The sequence below is a fragment of the Mixophyes fleayi genome, chromosome 2 (assembly GCF_038048845.1).
Source record: "Mixophyes fleayi isolate aMixFle1 chromosome 2, aMixFle1.hap1, whole genome shotgun sequence".
NCBI lineage: Eukaryota > Metazoa > Chordata > Amphibia > Anura > Limnodynastidae > Mixophyes > Mixophyes fleayi.
In genome coordinates, this window is record NC_134403.1 from 349,727,278 (window position 1) to 349,753,973 (window position 26,696).

The 26,696-nt window shown below is 36.7% G+C and overlaps 1 protein-coding gene across 2 annotated transcripts in view; it reads left to right on the top strand.

The window, feature by feature from the left end:
- The window catches only part of NCAM2 (neural cell adhesion molecule 2), a 238,480-nt gene extending 215,097 nt beyond the window's left edge, over positions 1 to 23,383 (top strand). The window contains exons 17-18 of one of the 2 annotated variants that reach the window (XM_075197113.1): positions 326 to 442; positions 23,001 to 23,383. In XM_075197113.1, coding sequence (XP_075053214.1) covers positions 326 to 442; positions 23,001 to 23,112 — 229 coding nt within the window. In that variant the 3' untranslated portion in view covers positions 23,113 to 23,383. The remainder of the gene's footprint in view (positions 1 to 325; positions 443 to 23,000) is intronic. The other variant, XM_075197114.1, reaches the window with a different exon arrangement.
- The last annotated feature ends 3,313 nt before the right edge of the window (positions 23,384 to 26,696 follow it).

Here is a 26,696-nt window from a genome sequence, read left to right on the forward strand (position 1 = left end):
CTGGGGGACACGGGGGGCCCGTACTGGGCCCCATGATTGCTGAAGGCGGCCCTGCCTGTGTATACTCAGCATCAAGCAGGAAATGGAAAATAATTATTAGAAACAACAAACTAACCAAATAAAATAAGCATTTAAAGAGCCAATAGCAATCATGATACACCTACATTTAAAGTCAGCACTTCTAAATCAGACAATGGTAATATTTGTTGATCATTTTAAGGGCCTGTCTCTGTATTAGTACAACATAAGATAACAAGTACAATTTCCAGCTGCTGCCTATTTATGTAGTTAATACATAATTTCAGAAATGCTTAATATCTTGTAGGAAAGATGGATCAAAAGAACCAATAGTAGAGATGAGAACTGAGGAGGAAAGAATTACTAATCATGGTGGGAGCCCAATAAATGAACCAAATGAAACAACACCTCTTACAGAACCTGAGTATGTATTATATTCTTGTTTTGTTGTTTCTTATAAGGTTTAGCACCAAAGCAACAGAAGATAAGTGATTTTTAGAGTTGCTTATTGTAGTCAATCATCTCTATCTTAGTGTGTCTAACTTAAGATCTATTGTAATGTAAATTTAAAAAATTAAGAAAAAACCTATTTTTCATAGCCAAAAAAAATGTATTTATAAGCTAAATTGCTTATGGCAGTACTTATTTGTATTGGTAGCAAGATTGCGCTGCAAATTAAACCATTAGATATTGTGAATGATAGACATTGGCTGCAACAACACCTTTCAAAGTCACGTGTCTTTCTTCTCTCCCATGATTTAGTCATTAAGCTGTAAACAATTAAAAACTATCTAGAATAAATGGATATATCTAGAGGAAATATGATATTATAAAATAAATTGTAATCAGCAGCAATAGCAAATTGGGACTGAAAGGAGCGTTTAACCCTCAACATTTAAATTGTCAGACATAAACCATCAATGTTAAATATATTGTTCAGGGATAAGCTGACATTGCACTGTAGCTCTATTAAAGTGTTAAGTGTTTAGATCCGCACTCCTTTACTGAAGCTCCTTCTTGTCAAAAAAACTGAGACAGCATTCATTTAAACTGCTGTAGTATCACTTTCTATATGCTCGATATGACTCAATCAATCCACACAATGCACTTCTCCATTTGTCAGTCACTCTCTGCCTGCTGTGTTAGTGAAGCACCTGCCTTCTAACATGACAACCTGATAAGTGACAAAGAGCATGGTGGACCAGTGGTGGAACTAGGAAATGGTGGCTCGGGTGCCATCTCAAAAATATGTAAACAGATTATAGACAATTTTTTTAAGTACCTGTCACCTCAGATCTCCATTTTGATTCCCTCCTCAACGCTTTAATTTACTTTTTCCTTCCCTGTTTTTATTCTGTAGGTTAGGCTTCCACGGAATCAGACCAAATCATTTGAGTAAGGGTTAGACGTGAGGCTGGAGCGTTGTTTAATTGCAGATTAACATATGAAACATATCTGCATGCATCCCATGTCTAGCAGGGACACATTAGTCAGTGTTAGAGTGGGGAAACAGGTGCTGGCAGCCATGTAGGCTACTTTTATTTGTTGCTAAAAAAAAATAAAAAAATGTGTTGAGCTGGTGTGCCCCTGACTTATCAGGGGTCCTGGAGATCTTCATCAGCAGTAGTTCCCAGCCACTGGTGAGTGTGTACATGTATATGCATGCCAGAGCGTAAGAAAGATCATTTCATATAATAAGAATTCTGTGGCATACTTGATGAATAGCAATATCTGGGCCCATAACAGGTATTACAACATGACAAGGTTATACAGGTTTGCCTAGTGTGTAGCTTATTCTGTTACTGTTTGTGTCTGAGTGACATATTGTACAATATTAAAATACTGCAGTATCATCTGAAAATCTTTCTATCTACAAGGGTTTGAAAAAAAAAAATCATTAGATAGACAAGTGATTATAAATAATTCAGCGTGGTTAAAGGCTGGCTACTTCAGTCAATACTAAATAAAAAAATAATAAGAAACAGCATCTATTTCTGCACTAAAGAGAACACCAGGTGGTGTCTAGTACTAGTTAGACTAAAGAAGACATGTCCATTCTCTTTTCCTTTGTGCTGTAGAGAGTGTGTCCAAAGAGGAAACTTCCCCCATATGTGCTGGCCATTGCCTAAGATTTGTACCTATTGGTCACATATATAGAAGTTACTCATCATATACTAGAGTCCCCATGAGCCCATTGACAGTCCTATTGGGTCATCCAATCACTGGCCTTATTTGAGAGTCTAATAAATTTGCATTCCATGTTATTTCATCATCCAAAAACATGATAGCAACATTTTGGAAACAACCCTCGCCACCAGCTCTGCTTGTAGTTGAAAACAGATTATGGTTTATATCATCAATGGAAAAAATTAACCATTACTTACAAATCAAATTTAATCAGATTTGGGATTCTTGGTTTACATACAATGCAGACTCTACAAGAGCTTCATACATTTTGCTTCCAGAAAGTTAGATGTTGAGACCTATTATTACTTTTTGGGATTACTTCACTTGTATGTTCCTTATTTATGTTTGCTTGCTATGATTTTGTTGTCTTTGATGAATACACAATACTATCCCACACACCGGGTTTACCCTTCCCTGCCCCCTCCATATAATATTTACATGTCAACTCTATTCCCCCACCCTCCACCTTTTTATATTAGTACATAAAATTCACATTCCAAGAAAAGACATTTTAATACATGTTTGCTGAAAATTGTCAATTTGTTGTTTTTATTTTTGTATTCTGTTAACAAATGTGTAAGCTGGACATGTTGTTATTTTCATATCTTGAAATAAAAACAATTGTTTAAAAAAATACAAAATATAGTACTAGTCATATTATATTAGAGCAATAGTATATTAGTACATGAAATATAGTGTATGTTAATATAACTCGAGTATCCATGAATATTAAGCTCAGGTATACTAATGGAGTTTATATTATATATTTATACAGATCTCTATTTCACATTGCTAGTTTATAACCATGTGCCTTAGCTGCATTATTGTAGCAATGCCTTCAGGGACCTAGGTATAAATTAATGAGTTCTGAATTATAAATACACAGTTATTAAATATCAAAAGAGACTGGGCTCCAAGAATGTAACCCGACACCTCAAACACTCTGGGCAGACTTCCACCATATATTGAGTATTGGTAGAAAATGATTAGGACACATATATTACAATGTTAACTGTGGCTTTTGTGACTATAAACAGTGACTAATTAAACATGAATAATTTTACTTTTCAAAGCGCTGTCATAGTCCAGAATTTAGCTCTATCCCCTTCTCGATAAGTGAGGTTCTTGATCAACTGACATTTGGGGCATTGAAGCAAAAATAAAGTATTTTGCTTGTTTATAAGTATCATGGTTGGAGATCAATTTCAAATTTCTCAATTGATCTGTATAATGTACATTTATAGTCAGTCATTCTGGGGCTGATGTAGGTCTAGTACTATGTTAGTTTTTCGTAGCGTATCTTGTGTGAAATCACTCTGTGCATATCCAAAATGTGGGTGTATGTTTTTGTGTCCATGCAGATTTGTGTGATTTTATTACTTAGCCAGCATGGATCTAATTTAAGCTATATACATTAAGGGTGTTTTTGTGCAATTGCAAAAGAATGCAGACAGGGGAAAAGATGTATATACTCCTGAAAAAAAATTGCATTATTAGTGGGTGGTATGGGGTTGCAGACAATGATTTTGATGATCTCTGGCACTAGTAAAGCACTTGTGATTGGCTGTTTGCGATTACACCGCTGACACTGATTGGTGCTTTTTTCATCACTCTGGTATATATTAGTCTATGCATGTTTAACCAAACGGAAGTTGTTTCTGCTGTATTAGAGAAGTTTTAAAAGCTTTGTTGATTTCTTATCACAAAAACGTTTGTTGAACATAAAACAACTGGTTAAAAACATAAGCCAAATGTGACGTCAGTATCTGACATTAGAACTGGAAACATAAAGTGAATAAAAAAATATATACATTTTCTTAATGAACAAGTGTATATTAATGTTATTTACCATGTTGATAGATATAATAATCATTAAAAATAACAATATTTGTCTTTTATTTTAAGTATACACAACTCTTTTACATACGTTTGTATTAGAGATAAGAGTGGTGCCATTTCAAATACTGCTTAGGCAAGAAAATGTCCACATACAACTCTGGATGAGTGTAAGGATCAGGGGCCTGATTCATTAAGGATCTTAACTTAGGAAACTTCTTATTTCAGTTTCCTGGGCAAAAACATGTTACAATGCAAGGGGTGCAAATTAGTATTCTGTTTTGCACATAAGTTAAATACTGACTGTTTTTTCATGTAGCACACAAATATCAACTTTAAATTTCAGTGTACAAATAAGCTGTCAAGTATTTGTGTGCTACATGAAAAAATAGTCAGTATTTAACTTATGTGCAAAACAGAATACTAATTTGCACCCCTTACATTGTAACATGGTTTTGTCCAGGAGACTGAAATAAGAAGATTCTTGAGTTAAGATCCTTAATGAATCAGGCCCCAGAAGGGGATTTCTGAGGCAGAATGAAGTCCAAGGAGAAGAACACATATAAATGGATGTGATGGATAGGTGGAGAGATTCTACAGAGAGGGCTTATAACTTAAGGACATAGGAACGCTAATATAATAACCAAGAGAAGGCACAGCGAGATTATAGTTAGACAGCCTGTGGTCAGGACTCTGGAGTGGGCACTAATATTTCACATGTTTAAACCACAACTGGTAAACAGTTGGGTATGGGCCAATATAAGGAGTGGAGTCACATGAAATCGTACTGTAAACATGACACATACACAACTAAGGATAACAGAACAGGAAGGAAATAAAGATGGAGTATTTGAAGCACCTGGAAAGCCGCATACACAAGACAGGCTAATACAAAGATGGAAGGCACAAGGCCACAGACTGAGACTGACACAAGGATGCAAAGCAGGACTGGGATATAGGTGCAGGCCATAAAATACTCCAGCAGCTGTGAATGTTTTAGCAGGTCTTATATATTTATTAAAGCAGGCTCGTTAGGGCAAAGAAGACAGACACGGACAGACAAAATAAGAGTACATGGGAAAAGATATCATCATTCTCATCATTTATTTATATAGCGCCACTAATTCCGCAGTGCTGTACAGAGAACTCATTCACATCAGTCCCTGTCTCATTGGAGCTTAAAGTCTAAATTCCCTAATATACACAGACAGACAGACAGACTAGGGTCAATTTGATAGCAGCCAATTAACCAACTAGTATTTTTTTGGAGTATGGGAGGAAACCGGAGGAAACCCATGCAAACACGGGGAGAACATGCAAACTCCACACAGATAAGTCCATGGTCAGGAATTGAACTCATGACCCCAGTGCTGCCCCGATATATATCATAGCACCTGCACCCATTGGTAAGGAGCTAAGGAGCAGTTACTAAAGTGCAGACGGCCCTGGGACCAAACCCCAGAGGAAGCTTACAATAAGGTTATGTACAAACATGTCAGGTCACCCGGCTAAAGCATGAATAGGTCATCTGATAAACCAGAAACAGCATATTGATTATTTATGAAAAAATTCCAAAAATAGATTGATGAATACAGTGAAGACTGTAATATATTTCTGCATTATATTGTTTTCTTATTATTTAGGAATTGAAGATAATGTTGCCATTCGTTTAATTTACAACAACATAAAATAAAGTAATATCTACATGTGACGGTGCTTATTCATGATAGACAATATTGATGCAAGACACGATCCGTACATACACTGCAGTCATACTGTACTGAATATTAACAGTAAGAAAGAGCTTTCCACATAGGATAAGACTGAGCTCAGAAGAACCAAAAAAAACCATAAGCTATGTATCTGATAATGGTAACGCTGAAACTCTGAAACAATTGGGACTGCGTGAAGTTATATATGTATATGTTGCTATAGTGTCTCTCTCTTTGCTTTTTATTTAAGAATTGTTTATTTAAACACAGTTCATTAATTCTGATGGTGATCTTTTGAGGTTTGGCTGTTTCAAAAGAAATTTTTCCACATCCTGATAGTCTTCTAATATAGCAAAATTTATAAAAATCCCAGTACTCTGTCGGTAGATACCACACCTCACATTTTGTGTGATTGACAGCGCAAAATTACTAAGGTCCCTTCCAACACCGAAGGCAAATGAAACACAGGCTGGGTGTATAAGTATTAAACGGTGGACTCACATATGAGCTGTTTTATTCTCCTCAAAGGCAAAAAAAGTTCATAGCATAATGTTTCTTGGCCTGCACTCCCCCAATCGTCAGACGCTCATGCCCATGTGCAATACAAAGTAAGAGTAAATGATGCAGGGACTGCTCAAATTATTAAGTACACCAGCTTTGCATAAAGTGAAATGCAAACACTTGCGATCATTATACTTGAAAGCAGGGGCAGGATGGACCGGGGAGGCAGGGGGGCAGCGGGCACCCGGGCCGCTTAGTGTAACAGCTGTTTGGGCCGGCCGCCTCCCCCCATCCCCCCCGTAGATGCAATAATTTCTTAATATTACTTCAGCGCACAGGCGACCGCATCACATGACACGCGAGCCGCATCGCGTGTCATGTGATGCGGTCGCCTGTGCGCCCCCCGGGTTGAAACCTGCCAGCCCACGCCTGCTTGAAAGCGAGACTAAAGTATACATAGTATCACCAATCTACATAAAAACAATAGCTGAAATGTACAGGTAAAACCAAATGTAGCACAATACAAGAATAATACAATTATGTAATAAAAGCATAAACTTAAACCATATGACATATAAATCTCAAAAATGTATGTACACAGGTAACAAACGACACATACATCACTTATAAAAGCAATGAATATTAAATCATATAGTATAACACCACATGACATGCCCAATAAAGCTGTAGTACAGACTGAAAATGGTAGAAAACTACAATAGATTACAAAAAAAAACCATGTCAAACCCCAATCTTTATTTAGGATAGAAAGGGCCTAATTTATATTTGGCCACAACCTGCACACAAGGTGCGTTTTAAAAAAGAGAGCGCAGAACTTGTAGTTCCCACCGTATTCAAATCAAATTGGATCTCAAGACACGTTTTGATTTGAATCAATGTAAGGTTACATCAGTAACCATGAAAAAATATTATAAAATAAATGCAAAACACTTAACAATACAGTGTTAAAAAAATTGTATTGTAGAAATATTTTGTTATAATTTTTACATTAAATACATAAATGAAAATGCTTTTAATGTATATTGTACATACAATGCATTATTGTCTATCTTCCTTGCATACAAATGTTCTGTGCTAGCTAGTGGCTTGCATATGTATAGTTTTCAAACCAAAAACGATGACATGTCAGTCATCACTATCATTCAGCACTTACACATACCCTGTAGCTGTATGAAATAACACAGCTGAAACCAAGCATACTTACTCAGGGCCGGTGCTACGCAATAATAGCCAGCTGCCTAGGGTACCGGGCTCTCGGCTTCGGCACTGTTGCCGAAGGAGACACAGTAATGTCTCAGAATGAGATATTATTAGTTAACTTAATGTGGGCGATGCAATTACCCAAGGCGCAATGCCTGCCTACTGCTTCTCCATTATGCAGGAATATATACATTTCCATATCTGTACAGTGGCTGCCTCCCAGCAGCATTATGACGTAACAAACCTGTCAGTGGAGAGGAGCTGATAGGTGCCAGGAAACCAAAGAAGAAAGAAGAAATGGAGAAGCGGTCAAGAAGAGAAAAGAAGAAGATAAGGTAATTACATTACTTTAGACAAAATAGGTGGAGAGGAAGCAGCAGGAACGAGGGAGAGGAGGCTACAGAAAACTGGGGGAGAGGTGGCAGGAGAAAAGTGGGGGAGAGGTGGCTGCTTTAAACTGAGAGAGTGGTGGCTGGTGACAACTGGAGAGAGAGGGGGCTGGTGAAAACAGGAAATGGTGGTTGATGACAATTGGAGAGAGTGAGGGCTGTTGAAAACTTGTGGTGGGGTGACTTGAATTGCATGCAAGTGCTTTAATTGGTGTAATGTCATTTTTGGAGGATACACAGAGCTATTTCATGCATGACAGAGCACGCAAATGGACTTATTTCCTAACATAAATAAGTTTCTATTGCATGAATCAATTTGGCTTTCCTCTGTTTAAACAATATCACCATATTCCACCTTTAGAAGGGTAGCTTAACTTGTTCCAAAACTTGCAATCTAAGCTGTGAAACAATGATGAGCAACTTCCTACCCTAGTGTTCCCAGTAACACTAACCCTATGACCCTAAAGAATAAAAATTACTAAACGCACATACACATACAATTTTAAAATAAATTCAATTCAATTTTACAAAACTCCCTGATTCCTAAAATTGACTACAGATGTTCTGAAGAGGTGAGCTGTAAATGTAAAGAATGTATTGAACTAAAAATGTGTGTGAGAGAACAATGGGAATGTCTTTATTACATGTGTTACTTTTGTGTGTTTAAAACTTTTTTTTACCTTAATCAAAGTGTGCCTAGAAATGTGCTTTCTAGTGCTGCGGTGGGTACCTCATTTTAACCAAACCTTAACAACAGCCCTTGATCCAGTGGCTCCAGCGACACTACATACTACACGTCGACTTCGATGTCAGCCGTGGCACACTACAGCAATGCGAAATCTTCAAAAACTTCCCCATAAAGCAGAACGTCACTGGCGTAAATCTCGCACCTCTAATGACTTCTTCACAAATATTTCTATCTACCGCTCCAATGGAAATGCTCTGGACACTGCAAAACAAACATACTTCCAATCTCTTATCTATGTTCAGGCTTCTAACCCCAAATGCCTTTTTAACACATTTAAATCTCTTCTCAATCCTCCCATCCCGAACCCTCCATCTACTATCAGTGCCCAGGATCTTGCTTCCTACTTCAAGGATAAGATTGATAAAATCAGACTAGAAATGATATTCTCTTCCCCGACAAGCAATCAGCTCAATTCCTTCCCACTACCCTCTGACACCCTCTCTTCATTTGACCCCACAAATGAATAGGAAATTTCTACTCTCTTCTTATCTTCCTACTCTACCTGCTGTCCTCTTGATCCTTTTCCCTCGCAAATTGGTAGATCCCTGTCTCCTGTGCTCATTTCACCTCTAACTAAAATCTGTAATCTCTCGCTCTCTACTGGCATCTTTCCTTCACTATACAAGCACGCAGTGATTACTCCTATTCTAAAAAAACAAGAGTCCGACCCAAACTCTCTCTCAAATTACCATCCCATCTCTCAGCTCCCATGCCCCTCCAAGCTTCTAGAGAGATTTGCCTACACTCGCCTCACACGCTTCCTTTCCGCAATCAACCATTGGATCCTCTTCAGTCTAGCTTTTGTTCTCAACACTCCACAGAGACTACGTTTACTAAGGTTGTCAATGATCTGATCACTGCTAAAACTAAACTAAAATTCTCCTGGATCTCTCGGCTGCATTTGACACAGTTGACCACTCTCATCTCATACAAACGCTGCAATCCCTAGGTCTTCAAGACACTGCTCTATCCTGGTTCTCATCCTACCTTTCTAATCGCTCTTTCACTGTTAATTTCTCTGGGGCCACCTCTGCTCCACTTCCTTTATCAGTTGGAGTACCAAAAGGCTCAGTGCTAGGTCCTCTGATGTTCTCTATCTATACCGCTTCTCTTGGAAATCAAATAAGTTCCTTTGGATTTCAGTATCATCTCTATGCGGATGATACCCAAATTTATCTATCTTCTCCTGATCTCTCGACATCTGTGTTGTCCCGTGTAACTGACTGTCTTTCTGCCATTTCATCTTGGATGTCCTCTCGCCAACTCAGACTTAATCTTTCTAAAATAGAGTTAGTAATTTACCACCCACCAACAAGAGCATACCTGACATTTCTATCTCTGTTGATAACATGACAATAAATCCCACCCCACAAGCTTGCTGCCTAGGTGTAATCCTTGACTCACACCTATTCTTTGTTCCCCATATTGACTCTATATCTAAATCATACATCTAAAAAACATTTCCAGAACTCACACATATCTCACACAAGACACTGCATAAACCTTAATTCATGTACTTTTCATCTCCCGCATTGACTATTGCAATTCCCTCCTTACTGGTCTTCCCCAAAACAGACTCAAACCCCTATAATCTATTTTGCACGCAGCGGCACTTGTTGTCTGTTTTCTACCGAATCCAATATAAAATACTTTTACTAACCTACAAGTCCATCAACAAGGCTGCCCCAACATACATCTCCTCTCTTGTCTCAAAATATCTCCCAACTCAACTACTCCGTTCTGAACAAGATCTGCGTCTCTCATTAACCCTCATTACATCCTCCCATTCCCGGTTACAGGACTTTTTTTGGGCTGCACCCACTCTATGGAATTCTCTATGGAATTCTTTCCCTCGCACAATAAGACTCTCCTCTGGTCTACAAACTTTCAAGTGTTCTCTGAAAACCCACCTCTTCAGACAAGCTTATAATATTCCTCAACCACCCTCTTAACCTCATTACAATACCCTATTACCACCCATTACACAATTTCACACAATTTCACATAAGACACAATTTCACACAACTACCCCCTGACCAACATTGTTGTGTGACAGGATCATTTAGCTTATGAGTCTTTTTTACCTTTGCAGTCTGGCTGTACCAAAATGCAAAATGTAGACTTAACCTCATGTATCAAACTCCCATTGTCCCATAGATTGTAAGCTTGCGAGCAGGGCCTTCTCACCTCTTTGTCTATTTTACCCAGTTTGTTCATTAGTTTACTGTGTTTTTCACCAATTGTATGGAATATGTTGGCGCTATATAAATAAATGATGATGATGATGATGATGATGGCCCCTTTGCTGGCTTTTTCCGTGTGACATCCTCTGCACATTGCAGGGAGGTCACGCGGCATACACAAAAGAGGAGGGAGTGCACTCTGTTGTCGCTCTTTCCTCTGTGTGGCCCCTTTCAAAGGCTTAAGAGCTGCACACACAAATGCACATGGATTGTTAAATTCACAAAAGTATTATTAATTCAAAAGTAAAGATTTTACTTCTACAACATATCCTGAAACAACTATGTACAGTATAAATTTCTATATAGGAATAATGTACCCCAGTAGTGGGTAACTGATGTGTCATGAGGTTCACTTGAGATTCTTCTGACCAGGGTTAAGTAATGAGAAACAAGGCAGTTTCCAAGGACCTCAGTCATATGGGTCCACCATGCTTCCTTTGTCTTTACTCTCCTGCTACTGATTGATCAATCCTCTGATACTCACGATCTTTCTTCTACTGGGTCCCAAACAGCTATCAGCCTGTTTGCACAGCTGTATGGATTCTTGTCCTACACTGAATTCCATTTGGCTGTTGGGATTTAATATAAGGCAGTAAACAGCACTATTAGCCAAGGAGGGGTAACGAGCTTAAGGGTTAGGAAGTACACATAGCGGAAACTAGATTTGATTCTGCATATTACACTTGCATAGGTATGGCTTTACATATTAATCTAGGCCTAGATATTGTGCTGTATATTAAACTTAGCACCAGATACGTCTCTGCATACCAGATGTCTCCAGTTGTATAGATGCATATTAAAATTTCCACCAGATACATGGCGCTACATATTATACTTGGAACTAGGTATAACACTGCATATCAGATTGACACCAGGTACCACTCTGCATATTTGACTTGACACAATATATGACTCTGCATATTGGACTGGTTACCAGATAGGGCTCAGAATATTAAACTTGATATCAGAAATAGCTTTGTATATTCGACTTGGCACTAGATATGGCTATGCATGCCATACAGCACCAAGTGTGGCGCTGCATATTAGACTTGGCACAGATATTGATTTGCATATCAGATGTTGCACCAGGTGGGTACAAACTTGGAAGTATTAGACTTTGTAGTAGTATATATTTGTGTGCATGTCATGTAGCTGGCAAATAAGTCATATAATCTGTTATTCACCATCTATTGGGCCTCACCATGATTTCTGAAAAAAATCCCAGTTTTATCTAATACCACATTGCTTCAGACCGTGTGTAATGTCCCACCTTAGTATTTCTGATATCAACAAACAATCATAATGTATTAGTTAACTGGCCAACAAGTAATATGACATTGTGGTGACTATTATGATCAATCATTAGTTAAGATTATTCTTGGGTTTTGTGAACATGTTTCCAGGTGTCACATTGCCCTGGCGCAGCTGCAATGGTGCCTTGACTTATTGCTTCTCTGCAAAAATAATGAACATCCCCTCAAGGCATCTTGTGCTCGTGGTAGAAACAGAATTTGACAGAAAAAAATAACTGATTGGTCTATCTGTCATACCCTTTTCAGTATTTAGTTCTGTGGTTTTATTTTGTTACTTATTTTTTATGATGATTTATTATTATTATTTTTTTAGTTATATAGCCTCAAAATAGCCTTATATTAGTTCCATTTAAAAAAAAAAAATTGTAACTATACGACTCCCAACTACTTTCTTCTATATATCCATCAATATATCTTTATGTTAAGAAGTGCTTTCCTTATGTTACCTTCAGTCTCCCTATTTGTCGTATTGGATTATGACCTTTTTTTTTTTCTAGAAAACCACTTGTTTTAAGTATGCCATCATTTTGGACTCTGTTAACGCACTTAATTAATTTTAATGTTTCTCTCATATGTGCACTACAGTACATTAAGCTCTTTTATATTTTTTTATTTTGTATTACAAGCTGCATTTTAGTAGCCCTGTTTTTTAATTGATTCTTGTTTATTTTTGTCTTTTTGGAAATACGACCTCCAGAATTGTAGGCAATAATTGAACAGAAACTGACACAGACAAGGTACACTTTGCACCATAATAAGCAGTGAAAAGAACAGCTGTCTGCACTACTGTAGTTGCAGGTGTAATGGGGCAGGTGGTTGGCACCACAGAAGTAGTGTAATATAGGATTATATAGACCCGGTTGTGTGGTGGAGAGGCAAAGGTCTGCCTAGTAGATCTGGAATGAAACAAGCGACACAGGGCTAAGACTGCATAAACTCGCAGGTTTATGCTCTTTGCTTCTGGCGTAGGGTTTAACTACAACAGCAGATAAGTAGCAGTAGTGTAGGGATATAATACTTTGAGACCTTCAATATGCTATATTATTCAACATGTCACAAAATAAATATCAATTTAGGAATCTTGTTTAAACATTATCAGCAATATGCAAACATAAATCTCTACAACACATAGATCACTGAATAAATATATCTCCCTAGGAAGTGAGGCACTAGTGTTTCAGTGAAATGGGTTTCTCCGGAAAAATACCTTTGAAAGACAACCGGTTGCTAATGGGTTAAATAGACAGTTACAGTAAGTGCTGCTGCAGCAGATAATATAGACAAATCAATACAATATACTTTTAGTGCTGATGAAGAGTATATAAATAATCTATTATTTCATATATGAACATAACATATAACAGATTCAGCCACATGTGAATTAGCACACTGATTAGGAACAAAACCTTCCTCCCCCCACCTGGGACTATGGCTTGTAAATACTTGAGGAACAGGTTTTGAGTTGGTCAAATTAGCATATGAAAGACTGTAGCCTGATTCAGCCTGGTTCCTGTAAAAGGTAGTCGCCGCCCACAAGAGAGGATTTACACATGATTCAAAAAAGCAGTCTCTTGATGCTTTGTGCTCAGACTGATCAGACATGCTGCCATTTTGCTCCTAGGTGAACATGCAGGGAGGTGAGTGGCCTCATGGCCTATGGAGGCCCTGACTAATGGAAATGATGGAGTTTGAATGGAATGGGTGAGGAGTAAGTGTGAGACTGCAATTGTGGTGTGTTGTTGAATGGAGGATGGTCGAATATGTGTAGAGTATTTGAGAGTGAATGATCATTTATACAGATGGTGGGAGTGATGCGATTATTCAGGAGGTGGTCAGATTGTTGGGAGGGCATGTAAATGGTATGGGAGGGTCCGCTATGTTGCTGAGGATTTAGATGCATAGAAAGTGATTGGATTATTCAGGAAGTGGTCAGATTGTTAAATATAACGTTTTGTTAGACTGTTGGTTTACAGGGAAAGTAGAGGAAATTGATCTAGTATGTGGTTGAAATACCATGTGGTTAAATGGTTGTTGGACTTTGAAAGAGTATGTGAGAATATTTGGAAGGCTAACATGTGTGCATGCTTGTCTGTGTGGATTCCCCCTCCTTCCCCTTCACATACACAATGCATTCAGCCTAGCAAAATAGATATAGCTTAAAAAATACCTACACACACACACACACACACATACACACACACCTTTAGACAATAGTTAGTCAAACTATACACACAATTACTTATATATTTATATTACAGGCAATAAGTATAATATATGGCACCAAAATCTATAATTTGTGTAAAATATTGTAACGCTGTTTACTGTTTTATAATATAATACAACGCTCTTTAAATGAAGTTATATCTTGCTGTGGTTATTCTCGAAGCCTGTGAATGTAAGGGAATATAAGATTGATGTTTCTTAGGTTAATTTTGAAGTACCTTTGTGAGGAGGTGGTTGACGGTAATAGTCATATATATATATAACAGTATTAAATGGTCATACATACATTTGCCAGAATATTAAGGAGATTAAACCTATAAAAGGAGGAAATCCTTTTACAAGTGCAATTATGCAGATTACACTTTTCACACAAACAATAGATGCTTTAGAAGAAATGACTGAAGGCTTGGGTCACCTAACAATAGACAGATCTCCCGGATAAATTGCAATTTGTGGGTTAAAGCAATGTTTCATCTGGACACATGAAGATAATTAATTAATCAATAATTGACTGGATGCATATGTGATTCTTGAGCTTTGTATAAGAAACAGCACTTCTGCACAATACACATATGTAAGAAACACAATCTTCACTCAGATATACGTCTAATGTAATAAGCAGATCTCTCCCAGCAAGTGTAGATTTAAACAACTTGCAATTCTCTCTTCAGCAACTATTTTAAGCTGTTTCACAGTAGGATCAAACTTCTGATGCAATATAGACAATCTCTTGTGACAAATGAATTCTCTCTATGTCTCTATCACTCTGTGTCAACGTGCAGATAAACTTTAAATACAGCAGATTTGGCTGGATAAACTCTTCTTTCAGACAGCATCATAACCTCTCAATAACAATGTTAAAGTCAGAGGTTTTAATAACATAACTTGAAGTCTCACTTGTTTCACTTTAATAACTTGAATATAACAAGACAATATAAACAAAAAACTTATATGTCTTCATATCGGTCCTGCTGACATCTGATGGACTTTACTTCAAAGATGTTTCCTTCTAGGCTTGCTTTAAACCTGGAACTTTAGCTGCAAAGTTCCCTCAAGGCAATAGTCCAGCAATAGCACTCAATTGCTCCTTTTGGGTAGGTCCTCCATGCTGCCAGACGCCATTAACACAGCACAACTGACGTCTAGTACATTCTGGCGCCAAAATGGCAGTTTTTCACTGGCTTTTTGAAACTTGTTGCAGTGCCTACCTGTCTTTGCATGCTTCTAGTGCAATCTGGAGCTCCAGTTTGCAGTTTGTTCACCTCAAAGTGGTTGACGCAATATGCAGGGAACTTCCTAGAGGCAATCTGGGAGACATAGTTTTCTGAATGAGTGCATGCAGTAATATACCTGGGATTTGCAGAGTATTACAATGGCAACCAATCAGAATACTCCTTAGGAGTCTAGCCCCCAAAAGGTGAGTAGCCAATCAAACGATCATATGATCTCTATTTCAACTTGGCACAAATATTCACAGCACTGGAAACTGTATCGTTCCGCTCACAAAAATAAATGTATAAATTTAGATTTATACATATTTTTGTGAGGGAAATGATACAGTCTCCAGCGCTGTGAGTATTTATGTCACTTTTTTAGGATACACAGATCCTTCCCAGCTGCAGGAGTTTGCACCATTGCTCATTTTTTACCGATTGGAGTATTGAATAAATTTTGCTTTTCAGCGCTAGGGGTTTGGTTTTTGGGTTTTGTTTTGTCTATTTCAACTTGCCCGGCTTCTCAAAAGCAAACATGGTAATAGAGTGGCTGGCGAGGAGGGGCAAGGTTGGAGCTAACATTAGATGAACCTAGGCAGTCACCTAGGATGCCAGTGATTAGGGGGTACCTAATGTAATATCATTCAATAATTTTAATGTGCCCACAGCATCCTCACATGGAGTGAGAGCAGCTGATATGGAGGAGAAGGCAGCTTCTTACCTGTGAAGTTTGTCGGATGCTGCTCCTTAATGTCAGTTATAGGCAGGAAACTAAGCTATGTCACAACCCAGTTTACCTCTCCCAGACTGAAGAGAGCAGAATATGTTGGTTCTATTTTATGGCCCCACTACTTACCATTTGCTATGCTAAGAAACGCAACTGTGCCCTAAGCTTTTGACAACCCAGAAATGATCCCTTAGGAACTCCATGGGTTAAATTAATTTCCTCTAAGTTTCTGCCATTGATTACAAAATGCTTCATATAGACTTCGCAGCTGCACAGATCATCTAGAAATTTATACCAGTCGCGGAGGCACCACTCTATTGGGACTTCTGGTTCACACATTTGTATTTTGTTTTTTTATTATCATTTCCATTATCAGTTTTAATTTCAATTTAATTTCCAATTTCATATCCATCCATTTTCTTTGCATGGTCTGCATATCACCATATTCTGCATTAGAGCTCAGTGCACTCTCCTATCCTACCGTTATTTGCTCATTGGCACACCTCATTAGCCTCAACCCACCCATTCAGGATTAACACACCAACCACTGACATATACGATATAATTGTACTTTGAGCGCTAAGTGTTCTACCATATTTACTTGTATCCATTACAGGCTTATAGTCTTGCAGATTCTCAAGTAATCTTTTGTATGATATCATATGAAATGTCTTGTTAATATCTAAGAAAGCAATATCCACTGATGATCTATTACTTTAGTGGCCCAGTCAAAAAAAACAAAAAAAAACAGATTTGTTTTAAATGATCAATCTATTCAGAGCAGAGCAGATGAGGGCCTGGGAGATTACAGTTGCATCGCCGGACCCCTACCCAAACTTTGCTGTGGTGCATAGTTACACCCAGTTATAACGCTAGTATAACTAAACTTGAGTAATGTATCATATTTTAAACCATACAATAAATAGCACTGCATGCAGGATAAATGTGTACTGGTCATAAAACTCATTCATGACTTCAATTATTTTTATAAACTACAGCATGGCATAATATATGAGGTCTAGCCATAATTTTTAGAGATCATAAGATAATGATGATGATGATAAGATGATGCCAGATTTTGCTGTCTATAATTTGTATCCTAATCTGTCACTGATAAATTATGATGTAAAGTACAACAAAGTGCTCTATCACTAATGTCCTTGTGAATTATAACTGTATAAGCTACAATTAATAATATACATATTAATGTACAGGGTGGTCCATAAGTGTGGAAACTAAGAAAATTAGAAACCTGGAACACTAGAGTTGCATCCAAGATGACCGAATTGAAGATGGCCGCTATACTGGCCACATGCCCTAAAAACTTTTACGCCACACCCAGATTATATGCGTAGACACTGGATTAATATTTCCTTACTCATTTCCGTTTTGAAAGGGTGTTTCCACCCTGTATGCTGTCCAGTCAATTACGAGTATTTTAGAAGAACTGCAAGACCATAAAAATAACTTTGAAGGGCCTTAATATCCTTATTATCCAAATATCCTTATTTTCATTATTATATTATTATACAAAGATGAGTAAAGAGTGAGTTTTGATTTCAAGTGCTTTTTGTGTTTAAAGTGTGGAGTCAGATCCAGTAAGGAGTTTATTGAAGGGGATTTGTTTTTCTGTGTGTTTATTAAGTGTCTTTTTTTGTTGTTTATTTTTCTGGTTAGAGCTAGTGGGTGTGGTTTAATTTCATTAGTTGATGCAGCTGGTTAGTGCAAGTTCTATTTATTAAGTGTTAATAGCAATTTCATTGAGCTTGTGATTTCCACTGCATTTTGATTTCAAGTGCTTTTTGTTTAAAGTGTGGAGTTAGATCCAGTAAGGAGTTGAATCCAGGAGGGGGTTTAATCTGGTAAATGGCTAGCAAAGGTTAGTACTTTTGAGTTTACTGTAGGCTATAAGAAGTTAGTCATTATAAGATGAGTGGTTGCATGCTTGATGATCTCACTCAATGCATATCTTGTCATATGTATGCACACAGCCCAGGCAACTGATCTAAATCAGACCATTGTAAGATTGAGAAAGATTGCCAACCTGGAGCAGAGTTTACAGCTCACCGTTGATGCGTTAGTTGAGCAGGGTGGCGCAGAGACAGAGGAGGTTGCACAGGTTGGCAGGTGGGTAACAGTTACTAGGGTTAGCAGAGGGATCTGAGCTAAGCAATCCCAACAGATTTGCCAGATTGGATGAAGATACTGTGGAAGGCAGATCAGAATTGGTAGAGTTGGGTTACACTGCTTCCACTAGCAACCAGGGGAACGGTCTCTCCAGCATAGAGGGGGCCAAAGTTACTAAGGGACACAGGCAGATTGTAGTGGTAGTGGATTCAATTATTAGGAAGGTAGATAGGGCAATCAGTTACCAGGATGCATGGACCGTGCATGCCAGAAAGTGTGTTGTCACCTGGATGCTCGGGCTTGGCATATTGCGGATCGAGTGAACAGATTGTTGGGAGGGGCTGGAAATGACTTGGCGGTTTTGGTGCATGTTGGCACCAATGACCGAGTTAGAGGAAGATGGGGTGTCCTAAAGAATGATTTCAGGGATATAGGTCGCAAACTTAAGGCAAGAACATCCAAGGTAGTATTTTCAGAAATACTACCTGTGCCACGCAATATTCCAGGGAGGCAGCGGGAGATTAGGGAGGTTAATGCGTGGCTAAAAAGATTGGTGTAGGAAGAAGGGTTTTGGATTCTTAGAGCACTGGGCTTATTTCTCGGTCAGTTGCCATCTTTATTGTCGTGATGGATTGCAACTGAACAAGAAGGGGACTGCTGTCCTACGGGAGAATATGGTTGGAAGGTTGGAGGAGATTTTAAACTAGATTTCAGGGGAGAGGGGGAAGCAAGTATTTATGAGATAGACTTTGAGAGTAGTCAGGAGGAATTTAACAAGAGTCAAGGGGGTGGAGAGGGGGGAAGGGAAGCATAGCCAATAAGGAAAGGCCCTTTTTAAAGCAAAAAGAAATACCTAAGGGAGGCAATAGACTTAAGCGTATGATTGCAAACTCAAGAAGCCTGACAGGTAAAATGGGGGAGTTAGAACTAGTAGCAGTGAATGAGTGGTATGATAGTATATGTATTACGGAGACCTGGTGGGATGATACACATGACTGGGCAGTCAACTTGGAAGGCTATACCATCTTTGGGAGAGATAGGGTAAATAAAATGGGAGGAGGAGTACATCTTTATATTAAGCCAGAGTGAAAACCAAGCATTCAGGAAGGTATTTACGAGAATATTGGTGATAATATAGAGGCTTTGTGAGTGGAAATATCCAATGGAGGAAATTTTTTAGAGAAGTTGCTGATAGGGATATGCTGTAAACCACCAGATATTAGTATGATTGAGGAAGCACAACTTCTACAGCAAATTAAAAGGCTACACAACTAGATCAAGTTTCAATTATGAGGGATTTTAATTATCCGTACATTGATTGGAGTACTGAGACCTGCGTTACAGCTAGGGTAAATCGGTTTCTGAGCACGCTAAAAGATCATTACATGTCCTAATTAGTAGAGGAATCAACTAGGAACTATACTGAACCTAGTAATAACAAATAATGTAGACATAATATCAAATATTCAAGTAAGGGAACACTTGGGAAACAGTGATCATAATATGGTCTCAATTGAAATTAGTTTCCAGAAGCAATGGTATAAGGGATCATCTAGGGTTTTAAACTTTAGAAAGGCAAATTTAATATGCTAAAGAAGTCTATAAACTGCATAGACTGGGATAAAGGTTTTGAAGGAAAAAATACGGAAGAAAAGTGGGCTGTCTTTAACATGTTGTTGGAAACATACACGTATAAGTTCATTCTTAAATAAATAGGTAAGGGAAGAATTGCAAAGGAAGATATGTGCATTTAAATAGTTTAATTCTGAAGGGTCTGAGGAGTCTTTTCTGTAGGTACAAGGAATTTAATAAAACAGGCAAAAAGGAAATTAGATTAGCTAAATTAGAAAATGAAAAACAAGTTGCAAAGTAAAGTAAGACAAACCCTAAAAAGTTTTTAAGTATATAAATGGCAAAAGGATTAAAAAAAGATAATATAGGACCCCCTAAGAAGTGAGATGGGTGAATTGATAAATGATACTAAAGAAAAATTAGAGGTATTAAACACTTTCATTTAATCAGTATTTACTAGAGAGGAACAAATGGTAGGAATAATACATAAAAACAGAAAAGAAACTGTGCCATTAATTCAAACTAATCTAATCAGTTTCTACGAGGAAGTTAGTGGGAACTTAGACCAGGGCAGCACAGTAGATGTGGTCTACTTAGATTTTGCAAAGGCCTTTGATACAGTGCCACACAAGAGGTTGGTTTACAAAATAAGGGAACTGGGTCTAGGAAACAACATTTGTACTTGGATCGAAAACTGGTTAGAGAATAGGAAACAGAGAGTTGTGATAAATGGAACATTTTCTAATTGGTCAAAAGTTTTAAGTGGAGAACCTCAAGGTTCCGTGCTGGGGCCACTCCCTTTTAATATATTTATTAATGACCTTGGTGATGGTTTAGAGAGTAAAGTTTCCATTTTTGCAGATGACACTAAACTATGTAAGGTAATAAAAACAGAGGAAGATCTAGCTTCTCTACAGAGAGACTAAAATAAACTGGAGGATTGGGCGGCTAAATGGAATACGAGGTTTAACATAGATAAATGTAAGGTTATGCATTTAGGGATCAAAAACAAGCATGCAATCTATAAATTAAATGGGATTAATTTAGGGGAATTTATGAAAAAGGACTTTGGAGTGCTTGTAGACAGTAGACTTAGCAATGAAGCTCAATGTCAAGCAGCAGCTGCAAGGGCAAATAAAGTATTGGCATGCATACAAAAGAGCATAGATGCAAAGGAAGACAGTATAATTTTGCCACTGTATAAATCGTTGGTAAGACATCATCTTGAATATGGAGTACAGTTCTGGGCACCATTTTATTAAAAAGATATTTTGGAACTAGAAAGGGTTCAGAGAAGGGTGGCAAAATTGATAAAGAATATAGAGTCATTAAGTCATACATTAAGGGTCAACACAGAGAACTTTCATGGGAACTTTTTACCCTAAGGACTATACGCAGGACACGTGGTAACCCCCTAAAGTTAGAGGTGAGGAAGTTTCACAACCAGCTAAGGAAGTGGTTCTTTAAAGTAAGGGCAGTCAAGGTATGGAATTCACTGCCAAGGAAGATTGTGATGGCAGATTCAATAGATATGTTTAAGAAAGGGTTCGGCAAATTTTTAGCGGAAAAATGTATCTAGGGATATGACCGTTAATTAAAATGAAGGATAGTAGTGGATACAGGGAAAAATAGAACTGCAATAATGGTTCAGGAGAGATTTTTCCTGATGAAACAGGTTGGCAATTGCTTAATCTGGATCAATTTCAAATATAAGAAAGGGATTGCAGGAGATCCAACATAGGTTGAACTTGATGGACTGGTGTCTTATTTCAACCTCATCAACTGTGTTACTGTGTAACTGTGTGAGTGCATCATTCCAAAAAATTTTGAATTTCTACGAAATCATTGTTTTGTAGATAGTGGATCATTTCACAAAGACTGGCCTAATAAAATGAAGAGTTCAGAACAAAATTATTTTCTAAAATGTCTTTTTTTTAAATAAAAATATAAAAGCTTCAAAACAAATGCCATTTTGAACACATTTACTTTATATATAAACTTTTATACCCTTAGAGCATCTGTTTTTATTTTTTTAAAAAAAATAATATAGGATTATTGAATTGATTAAGCTTAATATTGTGACTTGTGCTGCAAAATGAATTGCTGGAGATTTCTTCGTCTTGATTCTAAACAGTGCAGAATATTTTACCCTTCATAATACTAACATTATTGTTTTAATAAAAATAAGTCAAGGAGATATACTGTTTATTTTGTTGAAGAGAATAAAATGTACAATGAAACCCCATGTAAGTAAGAGACAGGTGATGGAGAAGGAATGGTGTGTGGGAAATTCATTGTCTGTAAGTTGATAGTGCCGATAAAGCTGAATGCTGCTCATTTTCTCCATGTCACCTTACACAAGGTTGAGTTGTTTTAATGAAATACTTTCCATCTGTCCGCTCTACCCTTTCTTTTATATATGCCCCAATTGTCTTAACTGATTCTTTCAATATATTGAAAAAATCCCAATCACTTTGATTACATGATTATTGTTTTTAATAATCAAAAGAGTTGTGTTATTGATGATTCTGTTTTGTAATATAAAGAGCCTGATAATATAAGAGCAAAGTGTGTTGTGGGCACACTCTAAGCAAGGAAGACAGCTTATAATAGAAGCTGCGGATTAGTCTTCCATACATGTTCTGCTTCTGAATAAGTATAGGTCAACAGTATGTAAACCTATCACTGAAAGTAAAAATATTCTAAATATGATGAACATCTCAGCATCTGTTAGTGTCCAGATTAACATTCATTATAACTTTATAATCAATGGGTTATTATATTAAATTTAACTGATAATAGTTTTCTAGAAGATAAATATGGGTCAGGGATAGTGTGAATTATTAAAATATTCTCTGCACACAGCTGAATGTTCTTGTTTTATCTAATATTTATTAAATATTATTTACATTACTTATGTTGCTATATAATGCTGTTATTTATGTTCAATTATTTATCTTTTATTTTAGGAAGTTACTGCTAAAGGAAGAAAATGGTAAAGAAGCTTTGAGTGCTGAAACAATTGAAATCAAAATATCCAATGATATCATCCAAACAAAAGAAACTGACAGTAAAGCATAGCATGATAAAACCCTTAATCGCTCACAGAAGGAGATTGGTGATGCACACCCAACGTCAGCTCTCTGCTGCAGACAATTCCCGGCTAATGTTAGCTTACGATTGTCGGTACAAGTGTCCATACCGGAACAACTCACATCTACTGTACTTTAAGGTTTTGTTGATTAATTTAGTATGTTTGTCTGACTGATAACAGTATAAATGTATAAAGTTGAAAATGACTGCAAAAATTACTTTAATTTATTATAAAATAAAGTGTTCTATTTATAAAATATTTCCTTTTTCCTCGTTAAAAAAAGGTGTCCTGTGGTTGGCAAATCAGCTATGCTAATATATAATGCATACTTTTTCAATGTATTGCTCATTTAATAATGCTTAATACCAGTGATCAGTAAAGCATGCGCAACAGGTAGAGGCAAAGCTAATGAAACATATACTGACTGTAATGTGCTTAATCAACCTTATCTGTAGGGGCTGGTGACGGTGATTTACCATAGTAAAAAAAAAGGCAATGGATGTATGTATTTTGGGTTAAAACAGAAACACCCTTGCATGAGGAACCCAGAAATATATAAAAGTAACAACTAATGCATATTTATATGATGAATTTGCTTTCCTCTTTATGTGATTTTTTTTTTTTTTTCTAAAAAAAAGCCTTATTGGTTTGAGGTAACATTTTTAGAACCCTAACTATTTAATTTTGATCCATTAATTAATTTTTGGGCAGAATCAACTTTATCACAGTTAATTTTATTTCAGAGAAAACCAATCTAGATGTTGTAGTTTTTAAAGTTCACCAGTTGCAGACACAATGAAGGCAGCCATTTTGTAATCAACCAATTTATCCAATAGGAGTCAGTGAAATCACTGATATAAAGACTTGTTTGTGAATAAATTAGCTGCACTCTCATGAATGTGGACTATTTTCTTAAGTACTGTTACATCCTACAATATGGCTGCCGTCAGTGTGCGTTGAACAGGTGTACTTAAACTGCATAACTATAGCGCTCCTTGAATATGCCCAAAGATAGTAGTTGTTACTATTTGAAATGTACTAGTCATTACAAATTACCATTTTTCCCATTAGTACACTAGACACTACCTATATATCAATTATATCAAGTTAGTGATTTGTTATATAAATGTTTGCTAGTAACCTACAGTATTTACAGATGTATCTGTTTGCTCCCTATACTGTGCTGGAAATCCCTACCTAATATCAGTTGCATTCTTTGCAAATGAGATAGAGAAAGACAGAAGTCTGATTAAGCAGAGAAACTTGTAATTAAAAAAAAAGCAAACCAAGTCTGGCAATACAGTATAGACAATAAATTTTATAGAAACTTAAGTTCATTAAACTAAGCATTGTAACAGATTGAGGAATGGGCTATGCTTAATGAATTATCTCCAAAAATATATTACAGGTATTTTTGTACATAATGTTACAATACCTTTAGAGGAGATATCCGTTTTGATTTTTTTTTTTACATCAATATCCCTGAGTGAGATAATAAAATAATTTGAAAACATTATTATAAAATGTGTGCTGGTATGAGTAAAAAAACATTAATTGTTTAAGCTTCTCTGAATGACAACTTTGTTGCAACAAAGTAAAAGATTAAAAAAAACTAACAGTGGGTTGTAGCTGCCTACTAAGTTCTGTTGTAGTAATTAAAATAGGAAGTGGGATAGGAGAGGACAGACTACTATATTTTCAAACCCTTGTTTCAGTAGAAATCTACAATTTACAAGTAGATAGATACTAACTAAATATATCTTGCCTTTTCTCAGAAATTTGTACCAAATACATTGGAATTAAAGGTATGCCACATATTTCCTACTAAACCTTTTATGATCAGGGTATTTTATATGTTTGTGTCCAGACAATTTGTTGTGTTTTTTGCATGTGATAGATTAATTGAGTAGTAATGATAACTGCTTTATGTAGCCTACTAAATTTTACGTTAGTGAACTCCTACAAATCCCAAATATTTACAGTTAAGTTATTTATGTTCCATGCTAGTAATGGTGTACACGTTTGCTTAGATAGTGATTATGAAAGGACCCTGGTTAATGTTTTATATTAGCAATCCAAACTCCAACACTTTTTTTACTAGCTACATCTTGCATGAATGCCTATTTATAAAATGTATATAATATAGTGTACAGTGCATTTAAATGTCATTAGCTCAGATATGTCTGCATGCAAGCAAAAATTACCCAAAAAATTAAAGCTCTATACAATGTCTTGCAAAATATGCATATATAACACACAATTTAAAAAGCTATGCAATCCAGTTCTCCTCTTAGCACGAAGTATATCACAGCAGTAAGTCTCATAACATCATCATTTTCAAACATTTCTACTTAAAGCTAAATAAGGCATTGTAACGTTCAGGAATGTTTACGCGCTCGTGAAAGATCAGTTACATAAAAAATTGCATTTTTAGTTAGATTTTTTTAGGATTGGCTGGTGTTCATGGGCAATTTTTTGCTCATTCAATCCTCCTACTCTATACAAAATACACATCCTCATATGATGACACATGGTATTGAAAAAAAGTACTATGACAAACGTAATCCAGTGATAGTCTTAAGGTCCAAGGAACACAATTTCGTTTGTCATCATCATCATTTAATTATATAGCGCCACTGATTCTGCAGCGCTGTACAGAGAACTCATTCACATCAGTCCCTGCTCCATTGGAGCTTACAGTCTAAATTCCCTAATATACATATATACACAGACAGAGAGACTAGGGTCAATTTGTTAGCAGCCAATTAACCTACCAGTATGTTTTTAGAGTGTGGGAGGAAACCGGAGGACCCGGAGGAAACCCACGCAAACACGAGGAGAACATACAAACTCTTCACAGATAAGGCCATGGTCGGGAATCGAACTCATGACCCCAGTGCTACAAGGCAGAAGTACTAACCACTTAGCCACCGTGTGGGCTTTTAAATGTAATAACGTTGGAAAGCAAACTATTAAAAATAACTTCTAATATTATTTTTTAGCGTGTGCATCCCTGTTGCTTTATATATTGGATACTTTTTAAAACTATAGTGAATATATATATATATGGGCAATTATATATATATATCTATATATATATATATATATATATATATATATATAAAAATAGCATTAATATTAAGGATTGGTGGGGTCTTAATTCTAGCCTGGTGGGTTAACCTACTCTACTATCTTCATGTATACTGAACCTTATAATGGCACACATAAAATTCCATATGGTCTGTGTAATAATAGTTTTAACAGGTACAAGTAATTGTTTGAAATTATAACTTAATTGAGGAACAAGGTGGTCAAAATTAATCTTAGCTGTGCCTCCTTCCTTTTTGCAAGGGGAGCATTAAAATAAAATGCTTACCTACATCACTAGCAACATACAAAATGTATCCAAATACTAATTTCCCAATTAAGCATATTGATTGTCATCTGATTGATATAGACTAATCCACATTTTTGTACATTTCATTTATTCAAGGGAACAAAATCAGAACCAAGAATTTATAGGCCTGTGAGCGAGACATAGATAAATAATTTTAAATATATTGTATATAAT